A 25,963-nucleotide genomic window follows, 5' to 3' on the forward strand; every position below is an offset into this window, starting at 1 on the left:
ATTTATGGTCATCTGATTTCATCCAGAAATGGCTCCTTTTACTAACATCTGATTCCAGGAACCTCGGGTGTTCTTGGAACCTTGGGGAGTTCTACCTGGCAGATCTCAATATAAAAATACATGCTTAGAATGCAAGTAGATAACTGTTTAACATTTAAGGTCTTCGCTGCTTTAGCTTTGGCTTCTGTGCCGTGTTCTGTTATCATTCTAAAGCCCTGTGTTGTATTGATGCATTTAGTGTCTTTGAATAAATGAATGAAGAAGACATATAACTGAGCATCGAAAGTCAGAGGGAAGAGAAAGCGCAGTACCAATTTTCTTCCCTCAGGTGGACATCTCGGTAACAGCTCTTGCAAATACTGGTTGGTCTGAACCTACACCCGGGATAGTTACTTGCACAGATCCCCAAGCTTAGGTCCTCACGCCAGCATCTTTGGGATTAGAGTTAATTAAAACCTGCAGTAGTGACATTTTTGGATGGTTTGATTCCCAGCACTGGAGTCTTGCCTGTACCACCTCTTGGCTTCAGGTCTCACGGCAGCGCCTTCTCTTGCAGGGTCGTGGACTTGCTGCTCAAGGCCATCATGCGGACCATGTGGTTTGCCGGCGGCTTCCACCGGGTGGCCGTGAAGGGGCGACAGGCCCTGCCGACTGAGGCGACCATCCTGACCCTGGCACCACACTCCTCGTACTTTGACGCCATCCCTGTGACCATGACAATGTCGTCCATTGTGATGAAGGCAGAGAGCAGGGACATCCCGATATGGGGAAGTAAGTGTGCCCACTCACCCACCCTCCCAGGCAGCTCTGACCAGGAGCCGTGCCCACACCAAGCAGGGCTCACCTTCATCCCCTTGTCTTCTCTGTGCTGTGGCTTTCCTCGTTGAAAGCATTGTTGTGATTTTTATTTTTATTCTCACCCAAGTGCCTTCAAATATCCTAACATTGAAGTGCTTATTCAAGTTATACTTAACAAGTATGTATTACTTTTATCAGGAGTCCCTCGGTGGAATAATGGTTAACACACTCAATTGCTAATGGAAAAGTTGGAGGTTTGAGTCCACCCAGAGGCACCTCGAGGAAAGGCCTGGCTATCTACTTTGAAAAATCATCCGTTGAAAACCCTATAGAGTGCAGTTCTACTCTGACACACATGGAGTCATGAGTCAGAATGGACTAGAGAGCAATTTTTTTTAATTGCCTTTATCAGATAGTAAGTTCTAGAGGTCTTTGAGAACAACTTAATGACCCTGACTAGGCGTACTAGTTACTTTGCCATGAACCAGTCACTAAGTGCCTGCTGAAACGAACTGCCGCCAGATCCCACTTCTCAGACAGTTTCTGCAGCATTGACGTTCCCTCCCTGTGCCCACACCCCCTGGAAGGATCCCAACCCAGTGGGTCATTTTCATGGGAAATGCACACCCCTCCTCGTGCAGTGGACTTGGGAAGCATTTTGGGAGAGTGGTGAAAGTGAGGTCGTTGGAGGCTGGGTGGATCCAAGTGTGAATTCTACCTCTATTTCTCACCCGGGCGCCTGTCCATCTGCAGTGGGAGTTTGCTTCCTTGGCCATGAGACAGTTAACACTGATTCCATGGGTCAGCGGCTGGGCTGTGGCTTTGTGGCTTTGTTGGGATCATGAAATCAAAGAATCACTGTGGTCTTTGTCAAGCTCAGTTTGGCTTCAGCCTGGCTGGGAGACCAGCTAGGAGGCAGACACTTGGATGGTTTGTGATCTTGTCACCACAAACAGCGTAGCAGATTGCACTATGGGAGTTATCAGTTTTCAGTGATGTTAAATAAAAAAAAAAATGCAGAGAAGGCATGCACCTCACAGATGCGTGGCCCAGAAAAAGCGGGGTGGGGAGCCCCACCTCTAAATTGACCGAGATTCCTAGAGAGAAGGTTTACAAATGCCAGTGGACTCCTGTCATGGGGCAATTAGGCCGTGGAGAACCAGCTTTTCCAAAGAAAGGCTTATGTAACAAGTGCCTGGAAAATCAAGTTAATTTCTAGGAATTTTCCGAAAGCTGGGCAGAGATCATCGTAAGATTTACAGTTGACTTTAGTAACTCTGAGAGGTCACTGCAGATCTCTAGGTGTAAAGGAGCACAGTCGCTGGTCAAAGAACTGGAAAAATGTTTGGGGTTTTCCGGAAAAGGAGCTTATTCTGTTTGCTTCTTTGCAGTTTTTAGGCTTGAGGCTGTGGACTCAGCATTTCAGAAGTTCTGGCATTGGGGAATGATGTCATCTCACTGTCATTCAGCTCTGCAAAATCCTTCTAAAACCTTGGCTTTGGTTAAGCCTCGAGGCAGCAGTTAGAATCAGTGCAGGTCGTAATCGGGTTTACTCGTCTCTGTTCTTGAGTTCAGGGCATCAGAAGCTGACTTTGTTAGTTGACCTGCTGGGAGCTAGGCTTTGAGACCACCACCATCTTGTCAGTTTGTCATACTGTGGGGACGTGTGTGTGCCAGTGATGCTGGAAGCCATGCCACCGGTATTTCCAACCCCAGCAGGGTCACATACGGTGGACAGGTTTCAGCAGAGCTTCCAGACTAAGATTAGGAAGAATGGTGTGGTGATCTACTTCTGAAAATTAGCCAGTGAAAACCTTACGGATCATGTCATAGATTGAATTGTGTCCCCAAAAATACATGTCAACTTGGCTGGGCCATGATTCTCAGTATTGTGTGATTATCCACCATTTTGTGTGATTTTCCTATGTGTTGTAAATACTATGACTGCGATGTAGTACGATGGATTAGCAGTTATACTGATGAGGTCTGTAAGATTAGGTAGTGCCTTAAGCCAATCTCTTCTGAGATATAAAAGACAGAAGTTTTGAAGTGAGCAGAGAGACATGGGAGCCTCATGCCACCAAGAAAGCAGTGCTGAAGTTCCTGCTCCGAGATGCTCCCAGACCAAGAACAGGCTGATGACAAGGACCCTCCTCCAGAGCTGACAGAGAGAGGAAAGCCTCCCCGGAGCCCGCACCCTGGATTCAGACTTGTAGCCTACTGAACCGTGAGAGAATAAACTTCTCTTCGTTAAAGCCGTCCGCTTGTGGTATTTCTGTTATAGCAGCGCTAGGTGGCTAAGACAGACCACAACAGAACATTGTCTGATACAGTACTTGAAGACAAGCCCCTGAGGTTGGAAGACACTCAGAATACACAGTGGCCACAGCAACGGACTTGAGCATGCCAGTGATCGTGAAGACGGTTCAGGACCGGGCAACATTTTGTTCTGTTGTACGTGGGATCTCCCTGAGTCAGAGCCAACTAGACGGTAACTAACAACAGGCTTTGAGATCAGAGCTGGGTTCCTGGCCCAGCCCACTACTGACCTTAACCCTCAGGGTATCAGGGAAAACAGTCACCACCATGTTCTCTCTGTGTCCAGTGGGTCCTCTGTATATAGTTTCCTATTTTAAGTCATTTTATGAATAATTTGTAGAAGCAAGAGTAAAGAGATAGTGACAACTTTTATCAGAAATTTTAATAAGAATTTAAATACAACACACATAAAATTTTATTTCATCTTTTCCTGATTTTGACAGTATGTGTGTCTGAGAGGGACACGGCTCTAGGAAAGTGGCTCTCTGCTCATCCCCTGTCCAGCATTAGCCTGGAACACATCCTTCGTGTGAATGCAGACGCTGGAGTTCAGCTCCATCTCTAGTGGGCCCCAGCTGGTCCTTACTCCTGGCTCTTCTTCTTGTACTTGTTTCGTGACGCACAGTACTTTTCGGCTCTCTGACAGTTCACAGTTTTGTTGAAGAGACGGCAGTTACCTGTTCTGCTCCATAATTACAAAATTATTTTCATTTTTAGATTTATAAATACCAATTAGAATGATCGAGCCAATGATTTTTTTCATCTTTTTTTCCTTTAAAAAAAACAAAAACAAAAACAAACTAAACGCGTTGCCAATTCTGTCTCATAGCAACCGTGTAGGACAGAGTAGAACTGCCCCATAGGGTTTCCAAGGAATGCCTGGTAGATTTGAACTTCCGGCTTGGTTAGCAGCCAGGCTCTTAACCACCGTGTCACCAGGGCTCTTGTTTCCTTTCAGTCACCTTTATATACACACTGCCTTTGGCGTTTGTCTATTTACAAACCTTATCAAGTAAATGTTGATGCATAAATGTCAAAAAAAGGTGAAAGAATGCAGCCACACTTTTTTTTTTTTTAAAAAAAGAACATTAGAACAGTCCAAGTTCTTGTTGCCAAGCAGTGTGGGGTGAATTCCTTCCTGTTGAAGGGCTAACAGGATGAGAAGCCAGCCGTATTTGCTGTTTGTCCCAGAAACACACCGTTCACTTCCGATTCTTGAGTTTGAGAAAATTTACCTCGAGAGTCACCATTGGAAGACGCACAGTTGAGACTTTGCTCAGTCATTTTCACCCATCATCCTTAAGAGTCTAGAGAGCTGTTCTCTCTCACCCCATTTATCTCCTGAACCGTCTGAGAATCATGAAGTGCCTCCCTCTGTCAATTTTCTCTTCTTTGCCATTATGGACAGAAAACGAGAACTTCCGAGATCTCAGCACTGTTCCGTGAAACAAACCAACCAGCCAGACTACAAAGATGGTGTCTGCAGACTGCTCTTAGGCCCTGTTGAGAGAGGTGCAGCACTTTGGGCAAAAGGATAAGGAAACTAAAAGATGGTGCAGTTGGGATCGCTTGTTTCTCTGTTGCACTGTCCTCCTCCACCACCTCTCTGTCCGTCTGTCGTACTGTGGTGACTTGCCTGTTGCTGTGACGCTTGAAGCTGTGCCACCAGTATTTCAAATACCAGCGGGGTCGCCCATGGTGGACAGGTTTCAGTGCAGCTTCTAGACTAAGACAGACTAGGAAGAAAAGAAAAGCCTGGCAATCTGCTTCTGAAAATTAGCCCATGAAAACCCTACATATAACAATCACTAGGAAAGAACATCCTGTCTGGTAAAGCAGAGGGGTCAAGGAAAATGAGGGAAACCCTCAATGAGATGGACTGACACAGTAACCACAACGGTGGACTCAAACATAACAACGGTCATGGAAATGGTGCAGGATCAGGCAGCGCTTCCTTCTGTTACACATGGGGTCGCTGTGTGTTGGAGCCAACTCCACGGCATCTAACCACACCATTGTCCTTCTAGACAGTTCCGTCGTCCTCCCCTTTTCTGCTCATTTAGTCATTTTTAGCAGCGTTAGGAATACTCAGTAAATAAGGCTGAAATCATTCCTAGAATGGTGGAACAGACAAATGTTTCAAGACAGGAAAAATAAGATCCTTGCGATCCACCATATATCTTAAATTTTTTAAAAGGGTCCCATGGACCCATCTGGTAGTTGCAAAATAGAAGGAATTTCACTCTTTTCTTAAAATAATTTTTCTCTTTACTGTTTGGAAGACCTCCAAGAAAGGATGAAAGTCATGAAGTAGTATTCCTTAGAAATAGTAAAAACGCTCAGGAAAGAAACTCAAAATCTAGACGTGGGACCCAGGGAGGATTGACCCACGTAGCCTCACCAGCTCAAGGTAGACAGTGATGACGCCTCCCTCAACAGGCACCAGGAGGGTCGGCGGGTTGGCGTGTCTGCCGAGGCATCCAACTTATCATAGTCTCTCAAAGGAGGAAGCTGTTTAACGAAGGGGGATAATTTTATTCCATAGTCTGTTTGGAGTTTAGTAAGGAGAAATCTCTCCACTTTTAAAGTCCCCCTGGGAGAGAGGGCTGATGTTTTGGTTGTTGCTGCCACTTTAGGCTGGGTGAGCAGCGTCCTTCACGGCAGTGTGTGTGACTTGTGACCCTAGCCCCACACCTAGGAGAGGCCTTATGGTGCAGGGGCTGGAATGGAGGGGTGTATCAGTTTCTGTGCCCACTGTAACAAACTGCCACAGACTGGTGACTGAAAACAACAGAAATTTAATTCTTCCTGCCCGTGGAGGCCAGAAGTCTAGAATCAAGGTGTCGGCAGGGTCTTCTCCCTCTGGAGGCTACAGGGACCCTTCCTTGCCTCTTCCAGCTTCTGGTGGCTCCACGTGTTCCTTGGCTTCTGTCTTCACGTGGCCTTCTTCTCCGTGTCTGTCTCTGTGTTTCTTCTCTTTTTGTAAAGACACTCATCATACTGGATGAGGGCCCACCCTACCCCAGTATGACCTCGTGCTAATTTACCTAACTACGTCTGCAAAGACACTATTTCCAAATCAGACCACATTCACACGTACTCGGGGTTAGGACTTAACCATATGGTTTTGGGGACACAGTTCAACAGGAGGGTTGGTGGGGGCTCGGCTGTACGATCTGGTTCTCTTTGACTCCAGACCCTTGGGTCTCCCTCACCTACCACCTCCTCTGTTATCATGGGTAACCAGAGACAGACCAGGCTTCCACTCTGTACACTTTATCCTGATGTACTGGCCTGTGAACAGGCAGTTTGTGTCACTTTTGGCCTTGTGGGCTGTCGGCCGGGTACTGTTACACACGTTGCTCAAAGGCTGGTGGCCGATGTGCAGCCTGCCACAGTGCAGCCCTGACTTGTTAGTCTTGCCCACTGGGCATCTCCAGGGTCTCACGTCTCACGGGGCCCTGGGGCAGCACCCCTGCCATCAGCCGGTGCACCACTGACCTGCCCTGCCCCTCTGACCTTGACAGGAGCTGTGCACTGTAGCATTACAGCCTCGCCTTCTCTGTTTCTAGCTCTGATCAAGTACATCCGGCCAGTGTTTGTGTCCCGATCAGACCAGGACTCGCGCAGGAAAACCGTGGAAGAGATAAAGAGACGGGCACAGTCGAACGGGAAGTGGCCACAGGTACGCAGCCTCACTAGCGTTGTGAATGGGTCCATTTCAAAGAATGTGAACTTTGAGGTTGAGAGGAAAAAGAAGAAACGAAACGATCTTCTCTGGAGGCTGAGTTTCATTTCCTTTCGTGTGTGTGTGTGTGTGTGTGTGTGTGTGTGCGCGCGCGCGCGCGCCTGACAGAGAGGGAGAGAATCCAGGAAGGTGTTAAATAGTAGATACTTTGGTTTTAGGAGGCCTTGGGTGGCACAAATGGTTACGCACTTGGCTACTAACCAAAAGTTTGGAGGTTCAAGTCCACCCAGAGGCACCTCAGGAGAAAGACCTGGTGACCTCCTTCCAAAAAGCAGCCGTTGAGAACCCTGTAGAGCACAGTTCTACGCTAATGCACGTGGGGTCGCCGTAAGTCAGAATCAACTCGACAGCCACTGGTACTGATACTTTGCTTTTGGTGCCTTAAATTTTAAAATTCAAATAAATAAGGAAAGATGCATTCTCAAATGCAGCTCAAGTTCCTGAGTCATCTTGATTGAAAATTAATTGCTCTGTGAGGTCTGACTCAGAGAGAGCTGGAACCCTGCCCCCCGTGGTCAGCACAGGCTAATCTCTGTGTTGCTGCGTTACGTGTTATGTATAAGGCATATCACCTGTGCTAAAATTCCCGGACTGAACGTGGCAGCATGTGTGGGGGTTCCCGCGGCGACGTCAGCTAGGCCGGCCACAGAGGGCCTGACTCCAGCTGGGAAGTGGCAGCTTCCCAGTTTTTCTGTAGACAGGTTTATGTGGCCCACGTTGGGTTTTTGTTTTTGTTTTTCCTTTCAGTTGACCAGTACTTAAAACCTGGAAGTGTCACGTGACTATCTGGGTTCTAGCTGCACTGGAGAAATTGGAGGGTCTGGCTTACAGGCATGGGCTCCCAAAGTCAGCCTTGGGAGCTGGGTGCTGGCCGAGGGTCAGCCCTTTGAGAGGTCTTTGACCTCCAGGCTGCCCGCCACTGCTCCCTGCTTCTCCGTTTGGCTGACCAGCCTAACCCTCAGATGTGCTGGGGTTGGAGTAACACTGGCTTCATGCTGTCTACAGATCGCCTTCCTTCCTTGTCCAGAATGGAAAGCAACTGCATAGGCGGCATTTCCCAACAGTGGGGGTAATTTTAGTTTATTGGGAATCCAGTGTGAGTCAGGGTAACTGAAAGCACCAGTGTGAAAGGAGTACCTTTGTTTGTGGTGTTAGTTTAGTGAATGAAAGGAGTACTTCTGTGGAAGGTGTGAGTGGAGTGAATGAAAGAAGGACCTCTGTCGGTGGTGTGAGTATAGTGAGTGAAAGGAGGACCTCTGTCGGTGTGTGAGCATAGTGAATGAAAGGAGGACCTCTGTTGGTGTGTGAGTAGAGTGAATGAAAGGAGGACCTCTGTCAGCGGTGTGAGTAGAGTGAATGAAAGGAGGACCTCTGTCAGCGGTGTGAGTAGAGTGAATGAAAGGAGGACCTCTGTCAGCGGTGTGAGTAGAGTGAATGAAAGGAGGACCTCTGTCAGCGGTGTGAGTAGAGTGAATGAAAGGAGGACCTCTGTCAGCGGTGTGAGTAGAGTGAATGAAAGGAGGACCTCTGTCAGCGGTGTGAGTAGAGTGAATGAAAGGAGGACCTCTGTCAGCGGTGTGAGTAGAGTGAATGAAAGGAGGACCTCTGTCAGCGGTGTGAGTAGAGTGAATGAAAGGAGGACCTCTGTCAGCGGTGTGAGTAGAGTGAATGAAAGGAGGACCTCTGTCAGCGGTGTGAGTAGAGTGAATGAAAGGAGGACCTCTGTCAGCGGTGTGAGTAGAGTGAATGAAAGGAGGACCTCTGTCAGCGGTGTGAGTAGAGTGAATGAAAGGAGGACCTCTGTCAGCAGTGTGAGTAGAGTGAATGAAAGGAGGACCTCTGTCAGCGGTGTGAGTAGAGTGAATGAAAGGAGGACCTCTGTTGGTGTGTGAGTAGAGTGAATGAAAGGAGGACCTCTGTCAGCGGTGTGAGTAGAGTGAATGAAAGGAGGACCTCTGTCGGTGTGTGTGTATAGCAAATTGAATGAAAAGAAGACCTCTGTCAGTGGTGTGAGTAGAGTGAGTGAAAGGAGGACCTCTGTCGACGTGTGAGTATAGTGAGTGAAAGGAGGGCCTCTGTCAGTGGCGTGAGTATAGTGAGTCAAAGGAGGACCTCTGTCGATGTGTGAGTGTGAGCATAGTGAATGAAAGGAGGATCTCTGTCGGTGTGTAAATATAGTGAGTGAAAGGAGGACCTCTGTCGGTGGTGTGAGCATAGTGAATGAAAGGAGGATCTCTGTCGGTGTGTAAATATAGTGAGTGAAAGGAGGACCTCTGTTGGTGGTGCGAGTATAGTGAATGAAAGGAGGACCTCTGTCAGTGTGTGAGTAGAGTGAGTGAAAGGAGGACCTCTGTCGGTGGTTTGAGTAGAGTGAGTGAAAGGAGGACCTCTGTCGGTGTGTGAGTAGGGTGAGTGAAAGGAGGACCTCTGTCGGTGGTTTGAGTAGAGTGAATGAAAGGAGGACCTCTGTCGACGTGTGAGTATAGTGAATGAAAAGAGGACCTCTGTCAGTGTGTGAGTAGAGTGAGTGAAAGGAGGACCTCTGTCGATGGTGTGAGTAGAGTGAGTGAAAGGAGGACCTCTGTCGGTGTGTGAGTAGTGAGTGAAAGGAGGACCTCTGTCAGTGTGTGAGTAGGGTGAGTGAAAGGAGGACCTCTGTTGGTGTGTGAGTTGGGTGAGTGAAAGGAGGACCTCTGTCGGTGTGTGGGTATAGTGAGTGAAAGGAGGACTTCTGTCGGTGGTGTGAGCATAGTGAATGAAAGGAGGACCTCTGTCGGTGTGTAAATATAGTGAGTGAAAGGAGGACCTCTGTTGGTGGTGCGAGTATAGTGAATGAAAGGAGGACATCTGTTGGTGTGTGAGTAGAGTGAGTGAAAGGAGGACATCTGTCGGTGTGTGAGTAGAGTGAGTGAAAGGAGGACCTCTGTCGGTGGTTTGAGTAGAGCGAATGAAAGGAGGACCTCTGTCGACGTGTGTGTATAGTGAATGAAAAGAGGACCTCTGTTGGTGTGTGAGTAGAGTGAGTGAAAGGAGAACCTCTGTCAGTGTGTGAGTAGGGTGAATGAAAGGAGGACCTCTGTTGGTGTGTGAGTAGGGTGAGTGAAAGGAGGACCTCTGTTGATGGTGTGAGTATAGTGAGTGAAAGGAGGACCTCTGTTGTGTGAGTATAGTGAATGAAAGCAGGACCTCTGTTGGTGGTGTGAGTAGAGTGAGTGAAAGGAGGACCTCTGTCGGTGTGTGAGTAGAGTGAGTGAAAGGAGGACCTCTGTCAGTGGTGTGAGTAGAGTGAGTGAAAGGAGGACCTCTGTTGGTATGAGTAGAGTGAGTGAAAGGAGGACCTCTGTTGGTGGTGTGAGTAGAGTGAGTGAAAGGAGGACCTCTGTCGGTGTGTGAGTAGAGTGAGTGAAAGGAGGACCTCTGTTGTGTGAGTATAGTGAATGAAAGGAGGACCTCTGTTGGTGGTGTGAGTAGAGTGAGTGAAAGGAGGACCTCTGTCGGTGTGTGAGTAGGGTGAGTGAAAGGAGGACCTCTATTGGTGTGTGAGTAAGGTGAGTGAAAGGAGGACCTCTGTTGATGGTGTGAGTAGAGTGAGTGAAAGGAGGACCTCTGTCGGTGTGTGAGTAGAGTGAATGAAAGGAGGACCTCTGTCGGTGTGTGAGTAGGGTGAGTGAAAGGAGGACCTCTGTCGGTGTGTGAGTAGAATGAATGAAAGGAGGACCTCTGTCAGTGGTGTGAGTAGAGTGAGTGAAAGGAGGACCTCTGTCAGTGGTGTGAGTAGAGTGCATGAAAGGAGGACCTCTGTCGGTGGTGTGAGTAGAGTGAATGAAAGGACACCTCTGTCGGTGGTGTGAGTAGAGTGAATGAAAGGACACCTCTGTCGGTGGTGTGAGTATGGGCCCACAGTGGGCTCTGGCGGCAGGAGTGTGAGACTCTATCACTTAGCCTCTCTCACAGTGTAGAAAGAAGTCTGCACTAAGTAGCCTCTGTCTCCACTGAGACGCCAGAGGGATGGACTGTCATTTCCTTCTTTTCTAACTTAGTTAAGCTCTGGTGCTATTTCGGTTTAAGTTCTGGCTCTCAGACATTCTGTGTCTGAGTTTCACATCCTGAAAGCCAAATCAGAGGGATGTGCTATGCCAGGCTTGGGTGGAGCCTGGGAAGCCAGGGCCGCTCAGTGCCTGAGGAGGTGAGGAGAAGGGGTGGAGGGCCTGGGGGAGGGGACTAGGCTGGGGTGGAGGGCAGGGCTGGGGTCAGGATGGGACCAAGTGTGGCTGGGTAGGTGGCAGACAGCAGAGAGCAAGCTCCAGAGTCCCGAGCAGTGGCAGCAGCCTCGCCTGGTGCTGGACTGGCACTGATATTGAGGTGTCCACCTTGATTTGTGGCACAACTGCCAACAGTAAGCGTACATGCAGTAACTCAGGTTTTTAGTTTTTAATTATACATGTAAATAAATAATTACATGATTTATATAAATGTGTGTGTGAGAGAGAGAAATGCATTTTTTTCTTTGTGAAAAGTTAAAATTAAAACATCACAGAAGGTTGCAGTCCCTTTGAGAAGGACACCCAGCCAGTCAACACAGCCTTGTCTCTCACAAGGATAACCACGCACATGTTCTTCCAGACCTCCGCGAACACATTTACAGATGTACCCGTGTGTCCCCAGAAGGCATCTTGCAGGTCGCCCGTCATTCACTTTGTTTCTCAGAAACACTGTGCATTTCACATCATCCTGTGACCTGCCGCTGCCTACCAGGACTTAGTGATCTAGTCCTGCTGGCTTCCAGAGAGCTAGCTGGTCTTTGTTAACAGCTGTGCAATATTCCACGAGCAAGATAGTTATTGTACCATGGCTTATGATGCGTGGGGAGAGCAGAAGCCACCTATACAGCTGTCTACAGGAAGCTGTGTGCACTTAATCTGAGTTTCAGCTGAATCCGATTAAAGTCTCAGAGTTATTTCAGTAGCAGAGAAAATAATACTGTGCAGATGGACGCCTGTGAACTCTGAGTTACGTAACCCTTAATGTTGGCTTTTTTTGTTTGTTTTTCATTTCAAGATAATGATTTTTCCAGAAGGCACTTGTACCAACAGGACCTGCCTGATTACCTTCAAACCTGGTATGTAGTTTTTCTTAATTATTTTTCTCCTTGAGAAAGGGAAAATATTAAAATAATTTTTTAGAATAATATCGTATGTTAATAACAAAAAATTTGTTTTTCTCTCGTATGTGGCGGTTCCTAAAAACATCCATAAACAAAATCACAAAATAATTTTAGAATTTGGCCCAAGGATTATAGTGTTTGCAAGAGGATGAAGATGACACGGTTTCAAAATGTTTATAATGAAATGGACGTGTTTGCTTTGTTTTGAGGTGCAGGTTGGTGGGTGTCCTGGATTTGAGATAGGCCCCTTCACCTTTGGGAATGGTTCAAAGCGAGGCAGGATCAGGCAGATTCTGGGAGCTCTACCTGGTGGCTTCTTGGTCTGAAACTGACTGCTCAGAGAGCCCTGGAAATCCCAAACACAGAGGTCTGTGAGCAGGTGGCAGACCCAGGTGGTCAGAGCTTCTGCCTGCTGAACCAGGACCAGGTGGTAAATGCATGTGGATCGGGTTTCTCCCCTGTGGGTGCCAGGTTCTTGTGCAGGACACTGAGCCCCCAGCTGTGAAGGCATGGGAGTGGGCGGGGTGAGTTTGGCTTTGGCATTTGTTAGAGTGAATGAAAGGATGTGATGTCATATCTCTTGGTGTACTTCTGGGAGATTGGTGCTGCCCTGGTGTGGTCCGCATCCTGGTAAACTGTGTTTAGCCTGGCGTGTGTAGACAGCTTCCTGTGGCATGGAAGTGCAGTGCAGTGCCTCAGGGAGTTGCGTGACACCAGTGCATGGGGAGGGGCCCGTGCCTCAAGCCTCTCTCTGGGCACCCTGCTGAGCTGGAGGGGGGCCTCTCTCTGGGCACCCTGCTGGGCTGGAGGGGGGCCTCTCTCTGGGCACTGAGCTGAGCTGGAGGGGGACCTCTGGACCCTGAGCTGAGCTGGAGGGGAGCCTCTGGGCACTGAGCTGAGCTGGAGGGGGACCTCTCTCTGGGCACTGAGCTGAGCTGGAGGGGGACCTCTGGACCCTGAGCTGAGCTGGAGGGGAGCCTCTCTCTGGTCACCAAGCTGAGCTGGAGGGGGCATCCATCCAGGCAGCCGTTTCTCCCACCTGTGTGCATGCCCATGGCCCTTCCTGCAGGGACTTGCATGGCTGCCCCCCTCTGCCTCTGAGTGGGTGGACAGCAGGTTCCGCAGACAGAGACTGAAGTGCACAGATGGAAAGTGCTTCATTTCAGAAGATTTCATCATTTTCCCAGTGTGTTGTTCTGAACTGTGACTACTCAGATGCAGTGATAGAGCCGGGCAAACACCTGGTGTGACCCCCGGCTGCCTGCCACCGCCACTCTCTGGGGGATTGTGAGGGTGGACCGTAGTCCGGTGATGGGCGAGAGTCTATTGTGTCCCCCCGCCTCCCTCCCATGTCCATACCTGCTGGGTCCACCCTGCAGAGGCTGTGAGGCAAGACTGAGGGCCATCACCTAGAACAGTGTCAGTCATTGTAAATATTGGCCATTTGCTCAGCATCAGAGGACACCTGCTAAGGGATGTGAAGGTCTCCTTACACAGGACCATCAACAGCCCCTTCCTCTGAGGAGAGAAGAGTTTCTGGGGAGCACCTGTTGTACTCGTTTCTGAGGTGGCTTCTCCTCAGGTGCTGAGCAAGGAGTATAGAAATGAAAAAAGCATATAGCTTACCCTCAGCAAAACCGTCTCAGGTAAAACTGAGAGCAAATGATGTGCAGTGAGTACCCCACATAGCAGGTGTCCAGGGGAGGACTCATGTTGCGTTCAGTGGAAACACGGCTCTGTTCCCTAAATAGCTGTGGATGCAGGATCCAGTGGGGAAGGTTGGGGCGGCATCCGTGGCTGAAGCTCTATTTTCAGCAAGCAAAGCCGTGAGCAGCAGGCTGAGTCACCCTCAGCATGAGAGCCATGTGCTGCAGAGAGCCAGGTTTCCATGCTGGGAGGTCCTGTACGTGTCTCAAGTCACATTTCAGCATCTGCAAGGCACTCTGCTTCTTCCTGGGCTGCTTTTTAATCAGGCTTCAGACCTCAGGTTGGAAAGTTAAAGTGAGTTGATCCTTTTATGATGTATGGATCAAAGCCAGGCAGCACATGGGATGTTCCCATCCTGCCCCTGTGAGGTATTTTGAAATTCACACCTGAGACACACCCATGCCTTGTCCCATTATCTGTGTGGTCTCCAAACCTCAGACCTGAGGCACACCTGTGCCCTGTTCTGTTCCAAGCTTCATACCTGAGGTACACCTGTGCCCTGTACTGTCTCCAAGCTTCACACCTGAGGCACACATGTGCCCTGTCCCATCCCTGTACTGTCTCCAAGCATCACACACGAGATAAACCTGTGCCCTGTCCTGTCCCTCATGTGGTCTCCCAGCTTCCCACCTGAAGTATATCTGAACCTTGTTCTGTTCCTGTGTTGTCACCAAGCTCCACACCTGAGGCTCACCTGTGTCTCCCATTACCCAGTCACAGCCACTCCAGCTCCCAGCTCTCTCTGAATAGTGTTTTACACACCTCCATCTGCCTGACCTGTCTCCCTCTCCTCCATTTCCCCATCCATGTGGCCTCCAGTGTCAGGGTCACATTTTTGTAGCCACCCCCATCCAGACACCTTTGCTGACTCTTCCACCTACGGAGTATGTCCAGCCCCAAAGACCCTCCCAAGTCTCGGTCTCATGCCAGACTGGAGGCTTCTCAAGGGCAGAGTTGGGCCATGGGAGGGCTTAATGGCTATTGCTGGTGGTGAGTCTGGCCTCGCCTTGTTTTTGCATCAGTCACACCTGGCGCCCTGTCACTCAGACAGCTCCTTCAGCCTTCCCTCTGCCCTATGCCAGGTGTGCAGACCCCAGCCATCACCTGCCAGCTTCTGTTCCTCCTGCTTTTATAGATACAGGCACTTAGCCTTCAGACACAACCAGAGCTCACAGACGTGCTCACAGGTAGAGCACAGGGGGTAGGTGTGGATCTGACACACCTGACTGAGCCCCAGGCTCTCTCTGGATCCCACTCCCCCATTTCCACAGCTTGGCAGATGCAGCAAGGTGTGATGAGAGCTCACGGCACCTGTGAGACCACGTGCCAAGCCGTCCCTCGCCTTCTCTCGCAGTGAGGATGAGGCATCGCCCTGGGGGTGAGGGCTGGCGGCTTCACAAGTTGCTTTTTGATGAAACCCATGGACGGTGCTTGTCTCTCAGCCCAGTGCTGGGATTTACAGGTGTTACTCTGGGACTGACAGGGGGCACACTGGGGACTTCATCTTTCATCTTCACACTTGGAATCCCTTCAGGACCCAAAAGCAGTGTTTGGTTGCTCTTGGAATTGGTATCGTAGAAATTATGTTTGAGTTCCAAGATGGTACTTCATGCAGCTGAAATTAGAATGTTTTCTGTAGAAAATATCCACAATATGGCAGTGTTTGCTCTTTCTGGAAAGTGTGAGCAGCACACCAGCACTTCTTTGGCTTTTAGGTTGATTCTCAGTGGTGTCACAAGCTGCTTGGTCCAGGCCTGGTTTTCCACCCTCCCTGAGCATCCGTGCACCTGCTGGCTGGAGGAGCAGGAGGGCCATCCCCCTGCACCCCTTTGATCTTCACTGGGTGCTGTGAGATGTGGACCAAGAGCTCATCCATGGGCTGGGCCAGTCACCAAGAGCCAGGACTCCCAGTCGACCAGGGACTTGGGAATAAGAAGGAGAGGGAAGGCTCAGGGCTGCTCTGGAGGTGGCTGTTACTATTCCAAGGGGCCCAGCTCACTCAGGCTCATGCTCTCCCTCTTTCTTCGGGGTGGTCTGCACCATCCTCACTCATGCCCCTCAGCGCTTACCTGGACTTTTGCAGGACACTCCCACATCATCACGTCACAGCAGCAGGCCTGTCCCTGCGCCTGACCTGGATGGGTGCACCACTACCCCTGAGGCCCACCACCCTGCTGGCCGCCACTCCTGCTGCCTGCCACCAGCCCCATAGCCTACCACCACCCCTGAGGCCCACTACCACCCCCATGGCCCGCCACCACCCCTGCCACCCACCACTCCCACGGCCCACCATCACCCCCCACCACCCCTGCCAGCCACCACTCCCACAGGCCACTACCTCTCCCATGGCCCACCACCACCCCTGAGGCCCACTACCATCCCCGTGGTCCACCACCACCCCTAAGACTTGCCACTACCCCCATGGCCCACCACCCCCCCTTCAGGCTACCACCACCCCTGCCACCCACCACTCCCACGGCCCACCACCACCCCCCACCACCCCTGCCACCCACCACTCCCACGGCCTACCACCACTCCCCACCACCCCTGCTACCCACCACTCCCCCAGCCCACCACCACCCACTGTGGTCTGGCGCCTCCTGCCCACACTAGCGCCACATCTCACAGCAAGGGCAGTGCCACAGTCAGGAAAACTCTCCTCAGGTGTACCCCGTTCTCCCTTTACCCCATGACCTGCTATTTGGGCTGGTCCACCTTCCTGCCAGCTCTCTCCAAGCCACACCAGGTAACTCCACCTTGTCCCCCACACGCTGCTCCCCAGTTAGATGTGTTAGCATGACAGCAGTCTGTTCCATGCGGTGTTACCGTTGGTTTTCATCTGGCTTTCAAGTTATGTGATCAGAACATGCTACTTTGGATAGTTCAAGTTCAGCACCAGTCCTTTACCTGAGTATTTGCTTCCGTGACCGCTGTCGGTAGGTGTTTAACGAGGGTGAAGATAGCCTTCTTTTCCTTTAGCTTTTGAACAGCGATAAATGATTTTTTTTTAGTCGTTCATCAGACACGCATTTAGGGACCATTGCTCAGCATCAGGCCCCTGCCGGACACTGAAATTCAGAGACAGAAAAGGCCCCGTCCCTGCCATCAAGAGGCCTCCAGGCAGGGGGAGTCACTCACAAATTAATAAAGGCAGGAGCGTGTGATATAATGTATTCAGTCATGTTTTCTTGGTGACGGTCCAGTCCAGGGTCCAAGGTTTTGTTGGTGGTATCATCCCATCTTCTAACTCAGCGAGGGTTCAGTTCAAGGTAGTGGACAAGCACACGCTTCCTCACTGGCTGGGAAATCCCAAGTTCAAATTCTCCCTCTGCCGCCAGGACCATGGCAGCAGGGGTGTCTGGCACGTGGCAAGTTGCTGATCAGCATCTTAGTCTTAGTGAGGGTTGTCTAGACAAACAGAACCAGTGAGAGATATATAGATGCGTGTGTGTGTGTGTGTGTGTCAAGAGAGGGATTTATTGTAAGGAATTGGTGCACACGATTGTAGGGGGTGCTGGAAAGTCCAAAATCCGTAGGTTAGGCTTTAGGCTGGGGATTCCTGCAGTCTTGCGTCCCCAGATCCATAGATCAGGTGAGAAGAAGAGTGAAAGAGCTTTGTCAAAATGCCTGTTTATAGTTTAGAGGCAGAACACACCCCGGAGAAAGTCCCTGTTTCCTCCTGAGGCCTTTAACTGATTAGAAGAGGCCCACCACGTTATAGAGGGTAATCTGTTTTCCTTGAGCCTAGCTGATTTAATCATAACAGAGCCTACCTAGACTAGTGTGAGACCAGACAATTGGGCATAAGGGTCTCACCAAGTTGACACATAAAACTAACGGTCGCAACCAGGAAATTTGAGTGGAAGGACTTTGTAAATACTTTCATTGCCCAGGTGTTGGGAGGGATGGATGCCCTGGTCTTTGCAGGGAGAATTTGTTATTTTGTTAATAAGAATATAATATTTTGTATACTAGAAGCCTGGCTTATAACCTTCTCTAACCATTAACACTGCCCCCAAAAGAAACATACTGGTGTTTTTCATGGGCAAATACTGACATATCAGGCAGCAAAACACCTGGCAGTGTAATTACTGAAGTCCCACCCCAGCATGGCCCCAAGAAAGTGAACATTGGTGCAGCATCTCAGGGTGCCCAGGTGATGAAAAGAGTACGTGGGCACATGCAGGCAAAGCAAACCTACTGGGAGAAGCCATTTCAATCAGTGGAACATAACAAACGTGAGTCGGTTCTTACCCTGGCTGCTTTACAGTATGGAGGCAGCTATTTCCAGTAACCCTAATGCGCTGGATACTAGGAGGAAGAGAAATGGGCGGAGAAGAAGCATAGTGATGAGCTGGGCCCCTTCTAGGGGTAGAAATAACATTGTTGCATTTTCCCATCTGTGGAGTCCTAGAAATAAACAGGGAAGGGTAGTTAACAGAGTCCTTTGTATACAAACATTTTTTTCTCCTTTGTTGTCTTTGAAGCTTTTTAGTTATTCGTTTTATATGCCCTTTAGGGGACTTTGACTTCAGAGGAGGGACTTTTGAATGAAACAGGGACCTCTCAAGCATCTTTCCAGCTGATTCATGGTGAAATATCAGCAGGAAGTTGGCACGGAGCGAGAGTGCCTGCCTCCACGAGGCCTGGAGCTGCAGGAGCCCCTGGAGTTTAAATGCTGGATGGTGGGCCTGGAGCTGGGCGATCTGCAAAAGGCAAAATCTGGGTGGGTGTCCACCGATAATCTCAGTCACGGTGACCCTGACGCCTCCAGCCGCCATGGAAGGAAAACTGGCCAGAGAACAAGATGTTTCTAGCAGCCTGTGAGCAAACGTGGGCTTCATTCTCCCAGAGCTGTGCAGAAACCCCACACCAAAAACCAGCCCAGAATTCCTGGGACTGGTGAACAGGATGCCCCATAGAGGAAACCAGAAACCTGCCCTGAGGTGGATCCCTCTGTCCCCCGGGACAGGCCCAACCCCACACGGTCACCCCACGGCCGGGCCACGTGACAGAAGCCAGTGCCCACACACTGCCCAGTGGCTCCGTGCCCCCATCCCAGCCAACAGTGTGTGCCTCGTTATGTCTTCTTGTTAGTTTAAACTGGTGCTCCAGCATGGGTGGCTCCCAGTTAAAAGCTGTCTTAACAGGGAACTGAGTGGTCTGCTTGGTGACAATTTGTGGAGCCTTGTTGCCTCACTGGGGCCCTGGTGGTGCAGCGGTTACAAGTTAGGCTGCTAACCAAAAGGCCGGCAGTTCAAATCTACCAGCTGCTCCTTGGAAACCCTATGAGGCAGTTTTACTCTGTCTTATAGGGTTGCTATGAGAATCGACCTGACGGCAATGGGTTTGTTTGGTTTTTTGGTTTTGTTGGCAGCCTGCTGTGTAGAAAGCAGATGCATCCAATGGAGTCTAACAGGTGGGTAGTGTCTGTTGTGCCAAGAGAGGGCTAGAAGGTTCTGAGGTCCTTGGGCAACAGTGCTGTTGATAGTTCTAACTCACTACATCTTGTGTGTTCCTGGGGCTGGCAGCTGCTCAGAGGAGGGAAGGCCCAGGTTTGGGCAGTCCAACCCCAGGGCAAGTGTGTCTGTCAGTCTTCCATGCTGGACCTGTCCCATGGCAGGATGAGGGACAGTGGTGGAGACCTGTGACTGGTGTGTGTGTGCTCACTCATGTGCGTGTGTGTGTCTGTGTGTCTGTGTGTGTGTGCTGGTGGCAGGCTGAGGGACAGTGGTGGAGACCTATGGCTGGTGTGTATGTGCTCGCTCTTGTGCATGTGTGTGTGTGCTGGTGGCAGGCTGAGGGACAGTGGAGAAGACCTGTGGCTGGTATGTGTGTGCTCACTTGTGTACGTGTGCATGTGCCGGTGGCAGGCTGAAAAACGGTGGAGACCTGTGACTGGTGTGTGTGTGCTCACTTGTGTGCATGTGTGTGTGTGCTAGTGGCAGGCTGAGGGACAGTGCTGGAGACCTGCGGCTGATGTGTGTGTGTGCTCACTCGTGTGCATGTGTGTGTGTGCTGGTGGCAGGCTGAGGGACAGTGGTGGAGACCTGCGGCTGACGTGTGTGTGTGCTCACTCATGTGCATGTGTGTGTGCTCACTCATGTGCATGTGTGTGTGCTGGTGGCAGGCTGAGGGACAGTAGTGGAGACCTATGGCTGATGTGTGTGTGTGCTCACTCATGTGCATGTGTGTGTGTGCTGGTGGCAGGCTGAGGGACAGTGGTGGAGACCTGCAGCTGACGTGTGTGTGTGCTCACTCGTGTGCAGGTGCGTGTGTGCTGGTGGCAGGCTGAGGGACAGTGGTGGAGACCTGTGGCTGATGTGTGTGTGTGCTCACTCGTGTGCATGTGTGTGTGTGCTGGTGGCTGGCTGAGGGACAGTGATGGAGACCTGCAGCTGACATGTGTGCTCCTGTGAGTACATGCGTGTGTATGTGTGTGTGCTGGTCGGAAGCAGACCCCGAAGTGGTAGATGAACACAGGCTGGATGACTAGCACCTCTGTGGTGCAGACAGGCAGGGAACATGCTCCCTTCCCACAAGTCCTTCAGTTTGCACATGTGTTACAAAGAGTGGGGGCCTTGGGTCGTGCTCACAGTTAATGCACTCAGCTGATAACCAAAAGGTTGAAGGCTCAAGACTATCCAGAGGGACCTTGGAAGAAAAGCCTGGCAAGCCACTTCCAAAAAATTAGACATAGAAAACCCAATGGAGCACAGTTTTACTCTGACACACATGGGTTGTCGTGGGTCAGAGTCAACTCAACAGCAAATGGCTTTTACAAAATGCACCTCAGTCTGGAAACACGGTTTTTGTCTCTTGCCAAGTTCATGTAATAATACTATAGTTTCAACTAAACCTTTACAGTTAGTACAGGTACTGAGGAGATCTTCCCGATTGGAATGGCTTTGCTGACAGGGATGGAAGGGGAGGAAACCTCACCTTACTTCACCAGCAGCGTGCGAAGCCTGGGCGGGAACCTGCCTTCGCTGGGCTACTTGCTCCCACGGAAATAAAACAGGCTGTGCCTTTCTTTTCAGGTGCGTTTATCCCCGGAGTTCCTGTCCAGCCTGTGGTTTTACGATACCCAAATAAGCTGGTAAGTTTTGTTTTCCTGTGGGTTAACCTGGCTGGTATAGTAGTTAAGTGCTACAGCTCCTAACCAAGAGGTCAGCAGTTCGAATCTACCAGGTGTTCCTTGGAAACCCCATGGGGCAGTTCTGCCCTGCCCTGTAGCGTCGCTTGGAGTCGAAATTAACTCAGGAACAATGGGTTTGGTTTTTGGTTTGAACATCCGGGTGAATTGCCTGAGAATGAGACTCCTGTGGCATTTTAATGCATCCATTTCATAACCCAACCGTCGTGAACAGAGTGCGGAAACTCTCCAGGGTGCGGGGCTGAGTTCCTCGCGCTCAGCCCTGGAGTCAGGACGGACCTCACCTACAGATCCGTGTCTGACAAACCTCAGTATCCCAGACACTTCCTGAGATCCATACACAAAGTCCCTCCTTCATGGGTCATGGAAACAGCGGTCCTTTCCCATTGTGGGTGTCCCTGACATGATGTGGGAACTTTCCCATTTGCTCCCAGCTCTGCCTGTCCAGGCCACACTCTGGGCAGTTAATTTCTAGAAGGCCGGAGGCAGCCGGTGGGAAAGGAACGAGGCTGATGGTGAGATCTGTGCCCATCTGCCTCGACTCTGGGTAAACGTGGGGTACAGAGAGGGAAAGTCTTCGCTGAAAGCACCTAACAAGCCAGTCGTCACACACGTTTGAAGCCTGAGTTCACACAAGTGCTATGAGTCCCTGAGTGGTGCAAACAGTTAATGTGCTCAGCTGCTAGCTGAGAGGTTGGAGGGTTTTGTCCACCCAGAGGCACCTTAGAAGAAAGGCCTGGAGATCGACTTCTGAAAACTCAGCCCTTGAAAGCCCTGTGGGGCACCGTTCTACTTTGACACACATGAGCTGGACTAGTTTGATCACAGTTGGGGAAAAAAAAAAAGTAGTTATTTTGCTTTTCTCATACCTCCGGTTGAGGTGGGGATTTTTGTTTATTCTGAGAGCAAAATAAAGGAGAGGGTAGCTGGGGCTGAGAGCTCCTGGGATGTAACTGACATAGCCAAGCTGGGTGGTAACAGCCTGGACAAGACTTCGGGGCAAGTTCCTCCTGCCCCGGCCTCTGCGTCTACATCCACCCCTTAGGAGTTGCAGTACCTCCTCCAGGTGATGGGTGGAGGCTCCATACCTGGCAGGGACAGTCAGCCCTTCCTTCCTTGGGCCCCAGAGCCGAGGGTGGCACGGAGCTACTCCCTTTGGGCACCCACTCAGGGCCACCTGCATGTCACCTTCATCTGCAGCTCCCTCTGGGACCAGCGTCCTCTCGCCTCTATGGGCTGCGGGTGCTGGCAGCCGAGGGACTGCTCTCAGGACTTGTCCCCCTGGGGCCTGACGCAGCACTGTGTGTACTGCAGTCTGTCTGATAAACTAGCCTTGGGGCAGGTTTTTTTTACTGGCATCACTTCTCTGTTTATGGTAGTTCACCTTTGTGATGTCAAAGGCAAGTTTATTAAAAGGAAACATGTGCAGCTCCTGGCACAGCAGGGTCTAGTTGTTGATACAGATGCTGCGGACTCACGCGGCACTGTGAGCCGGGGGTGTCAGGCCAGGCCTGGAGGATGCAAAGATGCACACACCTGGTCCTTGTCACCTGCAGATCCCACTCTACTGGGAGGAGTGAGGAGTGCACATGGTTGCCAGGGAGGCTGTCCCGTCAGCTGAGAGTGAGTGCAGTGGTTGGTCAGAGAGCTGGTAGCTACACGCTGATGGGTGGGGTCCATTCTGTCTTACTGGCACTGTGACAAGATCCACTTGTTAGCCAATTTCCTGCTGGAGGCCATCTGGTCTGCATGAGCTACACCCTAAATGTGTCTCCTGTGAAAAGAATAAACCCAAGAATAGAAGAACCTATAAAGTCATCTGTGCAGAATCCTAGATTTTTCTTTAAACATTTTCATCAGCTGTTCTTAGGCAGTGTACCTTTCCTGGGTCTTCTAGAAGCGGTCCTCTTTGTTGTCAGAGAAGCAGAATTTCTGCCGTGTGTTCCCATCTGCCACCCTGTGTACTGTTTTCCACGTCCTGTTGTAATTGCAGTAACTGGTGTGAGCAGGTTTAGGCACAGACACTGCAGAGGAGGGCCGAGTGGCGGGGTAGAGAGCAGACCCTGGGCAGAGGTACATTCAGGAGCCAGAAGAGGGGTGCAGGTGGGATTTAGTGTTAAGGAGACTGGGAAGAAGGAAGTCACAGATGGGTGGCCAATGTCAAGAGGGAGATCAGGGTGTTTGTCACCTGTCCTTACTAGGCCGCTCAGTCAGGTGGCCGGCGTGGCCGCTGAGGCTAAGTATATGTGTCAAGGGTGGAGAGCATAGGAAATGTCCCTGGGAGGGACAGCCCTGGGCACACACAGGGTGGCAGAGGTTTGCTCTGCCCGCTCCGGAGGCTGGGGGCTGACCAATGCATGGCCATGTGGGGAGTGCACCAGCTGGAGAGGAGTTGCCATGGAGCTTTCCAATGGCATCAAGTGGCTGAGTGGCCAGAGCAGGGCAGGTGACTGCCCTGCATGCAGAGGTGGCTTGAGCAAGCTTGAGAGAGCAAATGGACGAGGAAGAGACTCCTCAGATTAGACATTACAGTTACCAGGGATATTGAGCTGGGGGAAGGCAGAAAAAGAGCCGGGGTTGGCTCTCGGTTTAAACTGACAGCTGTGGGACTATGAGAAGGCCCAGATGCGTCTGCAGGAGGGAAGGCTCTGGCCCCCGGGTGGCTCAGGATATGGAGACAGTACACCCCTCTCCTCCTCTGCCTGAGAGCAAACTTGGGAGAGAGGGAGAGGTTACGTGCCTCTGGGGTCACAGGTGCACCGGAATGTGGCTGGGGCAGGCGACAGGCTTCCTGGCCATAGGAAGGGCCGATCACTGGCACTCGTGGAGTACTTAGAATGCTGACTTCCAATCATGACTAATTCTGCCTGTTTATTTCCCCTAGGACACGATCACGTGGACGTGGCAAGGACCCAGAGCGTAAGTCACACACCACGTCACCCCGTCTGTCATGTCACATGGGGACCTCAGAGGCTGCTGGCATGGATCACCAGTGTGCTAGTTACCTTTGCAGATGCAGACACTTGAAACAAGTGACCCTCTGCTGTTTGACAGTCATAGGCTCAGCCCACGTGAAACTAAATGGACAAATCCGCACCAGGGCTCGGGGCTGGCAGTGCCGATGCAGATGATGATGCGGAAACAGGGAGGTGGGGACAGGGCTAGGAGGTTGACTGTCCACTGGGGGATTAGGCGTGGGGTCCAAGGAGGGGGACTCTGGATGACTTCCATTTCTGATGCACACGAACAGGAGGGGGTGGATGTCAGTTACTGAGGTCAGGAACCCCAGGAACGAGGTGTGGTGCAGGGTGGTGTGACTGGGCTTGCCCAGTGTGCCGTGCTGGTAGGGCGGTAAGGAGAGCTGTCACCTGCAGGGGCCCAGGTACAGGGCAGATAAGGTTTCCTGAGCTAGAGGGCACACCGTGGGAGATGGTGGAGTGCGGGACACCTAAAGGCGCAGGCGTGGGTATAAATAGAGCAGTGAAGACCACTATTTAGTAAGCAGTAGGCTTGTCCTCGGGGAGCCCTGGTGGCACAGTTGTTAAAGCGCTTAGCTCCTAACTGAAAGGTCAGAGATTCGAATCCACCAGCCACTCTGCAGGAGAAAGATGGTGGCAGTCGGCTTCTATAAAGATTTACAGCCTTGGAAACCCTATGAGGCAGTTCCACTCTGACCTGTGGGGTCACTATGGGTCAAAATCAACTGGACGGCAACAGGTTAGGTTTAAGCTTGTCCTGATGCCTGCCTGCCTTATCGCTCCATCACGTGTTTTAACCTTTGGATTTAGACTGAGGAGAATCAACTACCCAGTAGTGCCCTCTAGAGGGGAAACAAGTCCAAAAATTTTCCCACAGAATGTGAAGTATTTTAACAGAAAAGAATGGAGACCCTTAACTTTTTAACCAGTGTCATAAATCCATTCCATGTGTTGTTTTAGGTTGGAAATCCTGTGGCTCACACTGTGTCAGTTTCACAATCAGGTGGAGATTGAGGTTTGTGCCAATACAATGTTGTACATCATCTAGGTACAGTGTTACATGCCGTGTGAATACAATGTTGTGTGTAACGTTGCCTGTCATTTGCAGTGTTATACATCACCTAGATACAGCGTTACGCACCATCTATATATTCTTGCATGTCATGTAGATACAGTGTTCCAAGTGAATTATTTTTTTTGTTTTGTTTGTATTTAATATAAATGCATGCTGTTGATTTTATCTTATTACCCTCCTCTGCTAATACCTTGTCAGATACTCTAACCTGTCTCCTGGTTTTCAGCCCGTTGGCTGTCTCTGAAGTCAAGATCCCCATTCTCTGGGCTAAATTATATGCTGTCACATTCATGCAGCCTGTAAATTTTATCTGAGTGGATGACAAAAAGAGTTTCTTTTCTTAAAAAGGGAAGTAATATGCTACTCCTGCATCTGAAAACTAAAGGTGCCATATGCAACTGAAGTATTTATTGAAAGAATTTGCTATCTTCCAAAAACTACTGAGTAATACCGAATTTATAAACTACTGTGGTTTTCAATCAGGTAGTTCACATTAGTAAAATCTAAGCCACTGTAATTACAAAGGACTGAGCAGAAAGGGCCCGGCCCAAGTCTGAGTGTGACAGACCCTGTTACTTAGGACATGTTATGTTCAGAAGGAGAGCCTGTCCTGGCTTTGGCTCAGATGAAGACACGGGGCCAGTCTGCTGCCAGAGTACAGGGACACATGCCTAGGCAGCGTGGGGGCTTTCCCAAAGTTCTTTGTTTTGCTTTGTCTTGAATACCTATATTTTCGAGGTGAAAGGTAACTGTATGGTTTTGCAACCTCACTGGTGAATGTTTTTGCTCACGTCCCTCCTACCAGAGAGAGCCTGGCGCCTGCTCACATGAGAAGCTTGGCACTTGCAGAATTTTGTAAAGTGTAGTGGCGAGTGAGACTAGAGTTGTAACATGAGGGTTAATAGGATTTCCTGTATTCTTAAATATCCACATTAAAGAAAGGGGGATTCAGTGATGGTCTCTTGCCTTCTCACACAGAGTATGAGACCTCATCATTTAAACAATGTACAGACACCAG

At 50.3% G+C, this 25,963-nt stretch overlaps 1 protein-coding gene across 1 annotated transcript in view; it reads left to right on the forward strand.

Moving 5' to 3' along the window:
* LPCAT1 (lysophosphatidylcholine acyltransferase 1) overlaps positions 1 to 25,963 on the forward strand; it is a 92,428-nt gene that overhangs the window by 41,006 nt on the left and 25,459 nt on the right. The window contains exons 3-8 of the mRNA XM_049861060.1: positions 557 to 771; positions 6,690 to 6,802; positions 11,924 to 11,984; positions 20,777 to 20,835; positions 23,777 to 23,811; positions 24,831 to 24,885. Of these exons, the coding sequence (XP_049717017.1) occupies positions 557 to 771; positions 6,690 to 6,802; positions 11,924 to 11,984; positions 20,777 to 20,835; positions 23,777 to 23,811; positions 24,831 to 24,885 (538 nt within the window). The remainder of the gene's footprint in view (positions 1 to 556; positions 772 to 6,689; positions 6,803 to 11,923; positions 11,985 to 20,776; positions 20,836 to 23,776; positions 23,812 to 24,830; positions 24,886 to 25,963) is intronic.

This window comes from Elephas maximus, chromosome 2 (genome assembly GCF_024166365.1).
Source record: "Elephas maximus indicus isolate mEleMax1 chromosome 2, mEleMax1 primary haplotype, whole genome shotgun sequence".
NCBI classification, from domain to species: domain Eukaryota; kingdom Metazoa; phylum Chordata; class Mammalia; order Proboscidea; family Elephantidae; genus Elephas; species Elephas maximus.